This window comes from Amblyomma maculatum, chromosome 9 (genome assembly GCF_055883805.1).
Source record: "Amblyomma maculatum isolate TAMU_Amacu chromosome 9, ASM5588380v1, whole genome shotgun sequence".
NCBI lineage: Eukaryota > Metazoa > Arthropoda > Arachnida > Ixodida > Ixodidae > Amblyomma > Amblyomma maculatum.
This window is the reverse complement of record NC_139352.1, coordinates 42,785,616-42,796,333: the sequence shown is the minus strand read 5'-3', so window position 1 is coordinate 42,796,333 and position 10,718 is coordinate 42,785,616. Positions and strand designations below refer to the sequence as shown.

The following is a 10,718-nucleotide window of genomic DNA, read 5'->3' as shown; positions in this document are numbered from 1 at the left end:
CGGACTTCAATGGAGTGGCATCATAACCTCACACACGAGCATTGGGATGATGCCCTGCTAGAGTCCGGAGCGCTGAATCCCAAGGATGAAGGTGCTGTATTCCTCAGTGATACAGCTTATTTTGTGGACATGTTCATGAGGCTGTGGAACAAGTATGGTGAAGAAAGAATGCATCTCCTGCTTTCTTGGTGCACTGTTCAGGTTGCGGCGTGGTTTGCTGACCAGGAGCTTCTTCTCAACTTCTACAGTACTGAACAAAAAATGAAGCTCAGCCATAGAGTATTCTGCTTCTGCAAAATGTCCTCGTCTCTGGAGACGCCCTGCTTCACAGGTACGCCCTAATGTGCACCGCGTACACTGGGCACGTTTTTTTCTGCTGCCCCACTGTAGCATTAGCTCACCCCAGTGATCTTTAGTAGGCAGCTCGATGCTGCATTCCCACTTTTCGAGGTTACGCAGTGGATCCACCAGAAATTACACGTCTCACCTCGAGATCTGCTGCGCATTTCAATGCAAAATTACATCTTTTATCATTTTATTCATATGGTGTTGTAAAATTGCGTAATATGAATGTAAAAAAAACTCCTAGTGTCGAGAATTGTGAACATTGTTTATAGAGCTTTGTAATTACTTGATAAGCCACGAACAGTAAAGGGGTACTTACATAATAAACTATGTTCTGCTGTAGTTCTTTACATCGCGAGTAAAAAGGACCACTGCAGGATTCACGATGAGACTAAGGCCCTCTTAAAACAGAATTCTCTTGAAGCAAAAAGAAGTGAGCGATTCTGGAAATGTAAACAACCACCCCTTGCATGATTGCTTTGTATGCTTGGTAATTTCTTCTTTCAGACAGCTGATATCTCATTCCATCTAGGGTGGGTGAAGCAATTACTGCATAATTTGCCTACCAGAAATGCTTTTTGCACTACTCCTTGCGGCTGTCATCCTGCATGCATGATGAGCTGAGAAACGATTGCCAAGAACGATGCATGCTGTGGCGGAGGCCTGAAATACTGCGTGAAATACTGCTTTCGTAACACCATATGATTTGTACAAATTTGGCGTGGTGCCGTTCGGATTATGCTACGCTCCCGCGAGGTTCGAGAGATTTATGGACACTATCCTCTGATGACTAAACTGGGAAATATCCATGCGTTACTTAGATGATGTCATCATTTACGGCAAGACCTTCTAAGAGACAGTGAGAGGCTCCATATTGTTCTTGAGTGCACTGGCAAATCAGGACTCATATTGAACTCAAAGAACTGCCATTTTGGAGTAGTTCTTGGCTTCCTCATCAACAAAAACGGTATCAGCTAGATATCAGGCGAGGATGGTATCAGGTAGCTGCTGCGAGACTCCGAAACTCCACGCACTCTGAAGAGCCTTCGGAGCTTCCTCGGAGTCCATTTTCATCTCTTTATTGCCCAAACACGACATCATCTTGAATTATGTGCTGAACAGAATTAGGCTTTCAGGAACGACAAGGAGGCCCACAGCTACAGACGCGTAATTCATTTTCGTATGCAGAAGGGTATGCAGAAAGGGGCCGTAGATTACGAATCACGGGTTTCATTGAAAAGTGGCGCGATGTGCTTATCTGTCCATTATTCTGCCTCGAAGATGTCAAGGTCCGCCAACTCGAGGAAATGGTACCGTGGCACTCCTTTCAGTTTTTTGCATCGTAATAGTATTCAGAAGCGGAAGCCGCAAAAGGCAATCAGCGTCCACGTGTTGTAGACCAATGTAAAAACATACGAGAAATATGAAATAGGCCTTCGCCCTGCAGTGGGTATAGTCAGGCTGATGATGATGTAAAAAACATTGTGAAGTTGAAATGCTGAAAGCCTAATTCCCAACGTGGATGTCAGACTACAGAAGATGCTCCGATTTAAAAGCCATCAGAATGAATGATGGTAAATGAAGACTGTAAAACACGACCATGAATTAAAAACCGAATGGTTTTACACAAAAACGGCAAAGAGACGGTCTTGGTTAGTCAGAGTCTAAATACGCTTGTGGTTGCTCAGAGACCCGCTTGCGTAAGCGACGATGTGCTGATTATCATCATGATGCTGTATTAACTGACTGTGCATCTCGATTCTGCTGGCATCAATGTGCAGTTCAGTCAGCGCTACTGGGACGAAATGAACAGGCGAACGTGGAATCGCATTGAAGAGTTGACTTGAAAGTAAAGTCCCCTGAATTGTGGACACAGCGCCGAATGCGAAAGCAATGGACCAAGAGCCCCTAAGCTTTTTCAGCAGTTCGGGTTTTATGACATAGTTGGCAGCTTCAGTCTTCCGCAGGTAATCCCTGATGCCGCCCCTGCCAGCTATCGCTAAACTCCCTGACTGTCACAAAAAGGCTCACTCCATAGCCTACAAGATGCAGACAACACGGTAGCACGGAGGGTTCGTTTGAATGATAACTGCCCAAAGTGTGGCGTTAACCTTGACCACCAGATTGGTGCAGTGAGGCTGCAGTACAGTCTTGTTTGTGCAATTCGGCACAGCATAGAGCATTGAAGGCATCGCAAGCCACGTTGGAGGCAACATCGGAAACAGATAGTGCAGATAGTGCTGCAATGACTGCGTCGCCGTCGACAAAAAAACAGTGCGGTGTAGAGCATAGACAGAAAACTCAGACTAAACAGAATTCTTCCAGTGCGCTAAGCCCAGGGTTGCAGCACACTGCTGTAACATTTAAATGGCCATGATAATGTGCACAGCGTGAGGAGGCACTGTAAATTAGTTCTCAGCACATGACCAGCGGTCACTGCATTTATGCAACTCCCCATCGGAGCTAATGATTATCTCCGGATGCCACGAAATTCCACAGAACAATTCCAACTGAACATCAGATGGCGAACAAGACTGTCCTTAAAGCTAACCTCATCACCAACACTGTCACCAGTTTCCGGCTATGAAACAAATAACATCTATTATGTCGGGGCGGCTCCTTGACGTTGTGATGGGCAGGTCAATTGAAAATGATGAAATTGCAATCGCACCTCCATTGACTCCACCCAGCAGTTTTAACGTAACGGAGTGTGATATCGCTGAGAAGATCAGCACTCAGAACGTTGAGTTGGAGGAGTGAGGCTGCAATGAGATGCAGGGAAGTCTGTCTGGGATGGTGCGCAGTAGAAGTGCCATGGAAGTAGAAATTCAGGCTAGGTCATGAACTCCAAAGTGACAGTGGGTCGATGTTTCGGCCATTGCCGCCGGTAGCAGGAATTTCGGCCCAAGTGGCAGCAAAATGTTGATATGAGTCCAATCATACCCAGTTGTAACAAATAAATTGGGAAGTCATGAATGCGCTCTTGGTACAAGTCCTCATAAGATCGTAAGAGGGGTCGAAGTGGTCATTGTGGACAGGCCATGGATAGAGCTATGAGCGAACTGTTGCTTGCGTAAGAACGATCAATTCAAGCAGTGCCGTTGACATAATTGCTAGGTTCACAGGCAAGGGCGATAATGAATAGGCGAACACCTTCAAATGAAGCGCTGCACCAAAGCTGCTTGCAGAAAAGAGCTAGCATATGGTGCTTTACTGCGGTGTATAAAATCACCTCTGGAGGCTACATCGCAAATGAAATTGGCAATGACATCGGAAAGGCTGAAAGGCTCATGCTAGCTACAGTGATGATATTTGGCAGTCCTCTTATTCTCTACGATATTGCATAAGGCGTAATTTGAAAGCTGCTAATGTGCGGTGCTTTACAATTCAGTCTGTGTATGTGTCCATGTTGTCATTGCTGATTAAGAGAATAATAAACATCATCTGCGATGCCATAAGGAAGCTACCACTGCTGTATTCTTTCTATTTGCTTGGATGCACCGCTTTACAGAGCTTCAGTACCTCCTTAGAGTAATTGTACGCATCTCACCATACACTTGTACTCTCTGTAGTCAAGCCTGCTCCGCATACCTCCTTTTTAAAGCTCCCGTCCCCAAAGTATTCACAGATCCTTTCATGAAGCAGTCGCAGTTGATTAAAAACAGTTCATGGTTCTCAATCCACATTACTACCATCCCAAAATAACCCCGCATCTGCCAGCTTAACGGTGGCATCTCAGCGGTTCCACTTGCTTAACTGCTGGTATTTGGTCAGCCATTTACCTACGCTTTCCCCGGCCTTCCCAAAACAGGTCCACGGATTGCGGCGGCAATGCCAAATGGGCGCTGCTGCTTCTGGCTGCTCTGTGTCGCCTCCTTGCACCATTAGTACGGGCAACAATGGCAGGCCGGCCTGTTTTCGGCTGCAGCGAAGTCGAGAGAGTTGCGTGATGATAATATTACGGGATTTATATCTGTTGGGTGCCTTGGTACATAGACGCTCAGCCTCGTTAACGTCTCAGCTCCTCTTTATTTGAACGATTTACCTAAGGTAGGTCGTTATTTCTCAGCCACCTGTTCGCCAAAATAAATAGTAGAAACCCGTGACATTGTCTAAGTTTCAGACTTGAATTTTCTTGTTTGCAGATGATCGATCAGACCTCTCTGACACAAAACTCTGTTAATGTTTACATATGCTCTGGTATGGATTATCCTTACTATGTCGCTACTATTGACACACTAGGACTAAAATTAAGTGAGCAAGGTAAAACTCCATTGCATAACTTGGGCGTAACTGCTAAGCCCTGACTTGTTACTTTCCTTAGTATTGAGCCCAACCAGTACCGCCGCTGCTTGCCTACATTACCGCATTAGGTGCCCAGGTGGCTAGCACTAAAAACAAACCACTTGGCCAGACTAATTTGTGCTTTGAGATAGGAATCTCTGTGGTGTGGAGCTATCTTCTCGACCACAAAGGTGAGAGCAGAGGTGTTAACTTCTAATGGTGAGTTCATTGTTATAAAAATTGTGCAATTTCAGAGTACTCATTCTGTTCCCGGACTCACTGGCATGGAAACATTGTCCTCATCACGATCTTCAATATTTCTGCGAACTGGTCGTCAATACTTCAAGGTGTTTCTTCCGAATCTCGGTCACACCATTTTTCTGTGGGATCTATGCATCCTGTGTCGGTGCCGAGTTGTTCCTTGGTTTGCATACATTGGGCTCGACGTTTCGTCTGGAAGACATTGTCTGCAATGCAATCTTCTATTGTTACTGCATGTTTGACTACCCAGCACCTCCACCATCTTGTTGTGAGCGGACCTGGGAAGATGATTTAAGGGACAATCAGCTAGAACCAGTTTCTGCTTCAAATATCACATGCTGTACCTGGATAAAGAGAAAGCAGCCCTAGATTCAACAGCAGTGCTCTGGCAACCAAGACTTAGGACAGCGGATGCAGCTGTTTCTAGCGTCTGCGGCGGTTTCACAATGAGACTTAGAACAACAGGAAAGCTGTCGTTGATGTCTGCAGTGGCAGTCCGACAAGATTTAGGACAGTGGGCAGCTGTCGATTGCATCCTCATCAAAGGCTCGTTCGGGTGCTTCAGGGGGAGATCAGGATCAAATCAAGACTCTCACTCTCGAACGCTCCAGGATGAGGGTACCTGGAAATAGTTTTCCTGCTTTTTTTATACTAGCTTAACACAAAGGAAGTGGGGAGGGGACTCCCCACTTAACGAGGAACACTGCTTCCTAGCATATTCTTTCTATCTCCCTGGCGAATGGCCTCACCCCCTGTCAGGTTAAGCAGCATGCTTATTTATTTTCTTTCACAACTCCTAGGTGCATGCACCATATTACAATTTCTTTTAGAATTCCTAGGTGGTGTGCGACACGTCGTATCTGTTTTCAAGCACAGAGGGAAATATCCTGCCTGCCATTTCTACTACAAAACTTTAAATTGAGTTTTCTTTTTATAACTTACACAAAACAAGCCATTATCCATCTTTCCATCGAGATGTCAGTTGTGTTATATTTTGATGTGATTCTCAGTAAAAAACATTTAAACTAGCCATTACAATCCAAATTATTCCATTTCTTTTTAACTCGAATACTGGAGCTCTGATTTATTGCTTTCCTGTGGGGAGTGAGTCTATTTGCTTTAGGCTGCAGCCCGAGGTGCTTTGAAACATCAATTTTTTCATTATTATTATTAGATTATTTACAAATAGTGCACGCCCTTCTTGGGCCCATGCAAGAGTGGATACAAAAGAAAAAGTATGGAATAGGAAAACAAGTGTAGGTAAAAAGAGGTGCATAACAGTAATCCATCCTCAAAGTGGCGTTGTGGTGGTAAAGACATCAATTGAAGGAAACAAGACTAGCTGGTTGAACAAGGAAGCAAATATAGTTACAAAGAAATCCAAAGTGAAAAGTTAGCATCATATGTTCATTACGGTGGTATTGATAGAGATTCAATATTATTAACATCCTATATGAATGATTCTACTAAGTTGCAGTTTACAGCAGCCAAAGGTAGTTTATTTAAGCAAAAAATAGCCGAGGGAAACAAATAATATTTATGAGCATTAATGTGGTTAATGGACTGCTTTTTCATGGTTAGTTCTTGAAGAGAAATCAGGCACAATGACAGGGACAAACTTTTCATGAATGTCAAGAGATCATACTGCAATTCAGTGCACTATGCCCTTGAAAACACCTTCCTGAAAACAAGATTTACCTGTCCGAACTACACTTAAACTTGCCTCTCCACCCATTTCCTTCATAGGGCACACTTCAATGATTACAGCAGATGTTTTCCGAGTAGTATACATGGCACTGCTCATTGAGTATCTTTAATGAATGAAATGCATGACCATAGAAAAAGTCCTATCACAATGTGCTATCACTCAGCTATGTAATGTGCATTTTTATCCTATAATTTACCAAGCTGTTTACACAGATTCCGGAAACGATAGTCTGCTATTTAAGCAGCCATTCAGCGTCTAATGCACTAAATGTTTCCTCTGCAGTCATTCAGTACATGGATGACAATGCGCTTGGATGAAACATGGTGAATTCAATTTTTGCGCTTCAGTGCAGCATGACAAAAAAATGCTTTGACTGTGACAATCCTGCTAAAAAGGTCTGCTTTGTGGAAACACATCACAGCCGTCTGTAAGGAGCATCATCTTAAAAGCAGATCGGTCATTTCACACTTAGGCAAGCTACAGCTCGCTCCTTGCACGTAGCAACTTGTTTTTGTTCTAAACTGCATGCGAAGCACGTACACATATTTATACAAAAGGTCGAGGTAAACGTTTCGTACAGCTGAGCCCACAAGCAGAAATTGCAAGAAAGAAAATTTGATCCCACAAACGCTGCGCAGCGAAATAATTAAAGTGATTGCCCATGACAACATCGATCGCCAGCGAAGCAGAGGCATACTTGTTTTCGTGCGCTTGAAAGCACGCGGAAACGAGCACACAGTGCCCTTCCGTTCTCTGCTGAAGCATTTGCAAAATGACTCCACAGAAAGATGCTGCACAAATAATTGTGATCATTGTACACTTGCGCGTCAATGCAAAAACTTGCAACAAGCTGTTAGGAGGTGGGAGCAAGAGCAGTGGCGAATGGTTGGCTGGTTGGCTAAGTTCAAACTGCTACTTTTTTTCCGAAAAGCAGAGCAAAAAAGACACGGACAAGGGCAAGATGTGCAGATCTCCTCATGTGGCAGTACACAGTGACATACAGCAGGAAACCTTGATACCATTAACCAGTCATGCACAAGGTTCAACTTACGTGACAATCCACTTGTCCCAGGCTCACCCCCAACCAAAATGAGACGGTCGATGCTGTTGCCGGTGGATGGTGCTGAGGACACAAGAAGCAACAGGCTACAGCTGAGGACTCGAGATATCACCTGCAAGAGAATGTGGAGCCAAAAGCGGTGGGTACTCCACTCCTGAATGCACAAAAATATCACAGCGAATACTATAGGAAATATGCGATTCATGAATCCTTTCTCTCAAAATGAATGTTCTCAAACAGTAACAGTGTTGAAGTCAAGCAAAAATAAAAGGAGCACACACAGGATAGACCCAAGAGAATTTGAGAATGTCAAAGAATGTTTAAGGTGTATAACATATTTCGAAGACTTGTATCCGTATGGCCGTTCGGAGCAGATAATTTATTTAGTATTCTCGCATGGTAGCGCTCAATGCAAATCGCGGAAATGCCAGCTGTTCATTCTGTTGAAGACTATAAGGATTGGGCGAATTCTACACTTTTGGGTTTCTCTTTTTTTTTTTTTTTTTTTTTTTTTGTTCAAACTAGACATACCTCGGTATATGCCGTCGCACACACCCAACGCGCTCGAGTGGCCGACAAGAGAGAGGATGCGGCCCCGAAGGCCCGACAAACGACCGCCGCCGGTGCGCCTAGAAATAAACAAGCGCTGAATTGTTGCACAACAGCAAAAGTACTGTACATTATCTCATCAAGAGCTTACCTGTGTTCAGATTGCCGCAACGGCTGCGTCATGGCGAGAATTGTAAACCTCTTTTTTCCGGTAATTCGGCCACTGCTCGACGGTTTTCGTTGCAGGCCCTTCGGCATTCAGAACAGCGGCGAGCTCGCTTCACAATTAAGTGCGCCTTGATCGAGTAACCTTCGGCGTCAGCGCCGACGATCCTTTTACTATAGTGCCTGCACTATACTTTTACAAGGCACGGATGCTGTTCCATAAGGAGCTGCTGCTGTGAAACATGAGAGCCTAGAGGCAGGCGGTCCGCTTGCATTTCGGAGTTTTTGTCAGAAAAGTTTGGAACAATGCTGCACGCATGCATGGCTGCACGCGAGCGCTAAACGCGCAAACAGCAGCAGACGATTCCATGATGTTGATGATGATGATGAACTGGTGGCAATGATGCCCTTTGAATCTGATGAATCTCGTTCCTGGGCGCTGTATCGTCCTTGTCCGCGTCTTTTTTACGCTGCCTATCTGAAAACTATGTACCGACCACCCCCAACTTGCAACTTAACTAATCTAATTGCTACCATGCGCGTACGACGTTGCGACAATCCGGAGAAAGCTGTAGGCAGGGATGTTTCCAAAAAATATCCTTCCGAGTCCGGTCCATTTAACTTGCGATGCCGCGATGCTTCCTCGTCTTCGTTATCGCAACTACAACCATGCTATGACAACCGCGCGTGCGCGCCATTCTTCAAACAAAATAAAAATGAAACTGACGATACCTGACGAGTTGACCGCGCGCATGCGCAGTACAGAAGATCAGGCGTCTATGAATGAACCACTACAAGCTACAAGCATGCTGGATGATTGGCGATCGACTGTTAAAAGTTGTGAAGCTGTGCGACGGCCCAACAATTCTGCTGCATTTATCGTCTTCTGTGCATCTGGATAAGCGTGCGAAGACCTTCGGTTAAAGCTTCGAACGAACTTGTGACAGTAGCAGTAGCAAAGTGGTGTGCGTAGTGCGCGGGTCTGTGCCCGCCACCACCAAACAACGACGCCGGTAACGCCGGCGACAGCAACGCGAGACAGGCTCATGCAGTGATTACGGCGCTGGGATTCGGGGCCCTTTCGACTGCACGGCGAGTTTTTCGTCTTGTCTGCATACTCAACGGCCTTTGATTTGTTTGTTAGCTGGTCGAACATTGTTTACATCCCGGGGCCTCTCACCCGCGTTGCTGCCGCGACAAAGCGGCATGCCATCTCATATTGATCTCTCAACCTTTCCTTTATTTTCTTCCTCTACACCCATCTTTATAGTGAGAAATTTCACACTTCTCATCGGAATGCCTACAGAAGCCTGCAGGGCAAATTAACCTACTCCACTCACATCCGGACGCGACACCGAATTCGCAGTTTCGGTTGTATTGAAGCAAGCATCCGTGCATTTCCCTTAGACGATTTCAGCGATATACCTCGTATAGTTACCACATTATGCGCCCTTATAGCAAACTTATTTGCTCTTTATCTTGCCGTTTATGTTACGAGTCGTAATTCTGTGTTAAGGCTGAGGATCGTGCAAGTTGCTGCATGATATATGAAAGAAAGGTAAACCAGCGCAGAACACCGGACGAAGAATGAGCACTGTACAAAAAGTGGTGTGTCGTTCTTTCTTCGTCCGGGTTATGCGCAGGTTTACCTTTCTCTTAATACTGGAGTCTTTAATACGTCGCAATTATGCAGTTCTTACTTTCTTTCTTTCTTTTTTTTTTTTTAGGAAGGTGTGAAGTGCAACACTGCAGCCAGTACGAGCTATGCTGTTATGTGCTTATGTGTGGGGCTGAAAGTTTGTTGGCACCTGTTCGAAATTCTATACTGTACCTGTCGAAACTGATAAAGAAAAAAAAATGCTGCAGAGAGGGAAGTACCATAAGTCATTCATATTCATGGTGGTAGGCAGAACAAAAACTGCTATAACTGCTATGCCTGACGTGCATGTTTGTATTGTTTCTTGATATGTGCAGAAATAGTAGTGCAGAGTAGGATGTGTGTAATAAACTTAGTATTAGCGTGAGTATAATGCTAGCAGTGACATGATAGGGTTAGAGGTGAACCTTGAAGAAGCATCTAATGTCATGCATGCAGTGTTTGTGTTTTCAGAGTAGCATGGCTTAATGTGCATAGCACCCATCATGACTGATGAAACACTCCTGATCACATTCTGGTATGGTACAGTATGTGGGTTTTAATGTCCCAAAGCGAGATGAGCCAATGAGGAACGTAGAGGAAGGGCTCCAGATTGATTTTGGCCTACATGGAATTCTTTCAACGTGCACTGAGATTGCAGAGCATATGGGGGCCACACATTTTGCCTCCATCGAAACATGGCTGTAGTG

General features: G+C 44.8%; 1 protein-coding gene across 1 annotated transcript; it reads right to left on the bottom strand.

Moving 5' to 3' along the window:
* Nucleotides 1-3,665: 3,665 nt before the first annotated feature.
* On the bottom strand, nt 3,666-9,580 carry LOC146178938 (uncharacterized). The gene is made up of 4 exons (XM_084580075.1): nt 9,553-9,580; nt 8,190-8,287; nt 7,650-7,770; nt 3,666-5,168 (listed from the first exon to the last, which is right to left on the bottom strand). The coding sequence occupies exons 1-4, from the start codon at nt 9,578-9,580 to the stop codon at nt 4,972-4,974; spliced, it is 444 nt and encodes a 147-aa protein (XP_084436201.1). The 3' UTR covers nt 3,666-4,971.
* Between the last annotated feature and the right edge of the window lie 1,138 nt (nt 9,581-10,718).

Bases quoted from the DNA above. Each gene is read 5' to 3' on its own strand.
- LOC146178938 (XM_084580075.1), bottom strand. From the start codon at position 9,580: ATGCCGCTTTGTCGCGGCAGCAACGCGG. The intron at 8,288-9,552 runs GTGAGAGGCCCC...GTTTATTTCTAG, and splicing joins TTGTCGCGGCAGCAACGCGG to GCGCACCGGCGGCGGTCGTT. The intron at 5,169-7,649 runs GTAAGTTGAACC...TCATCTTCCCAG, and splicing joins TGGGACAAGTGGATTGTCAC to GTCCGCTCACAACAAGATGG.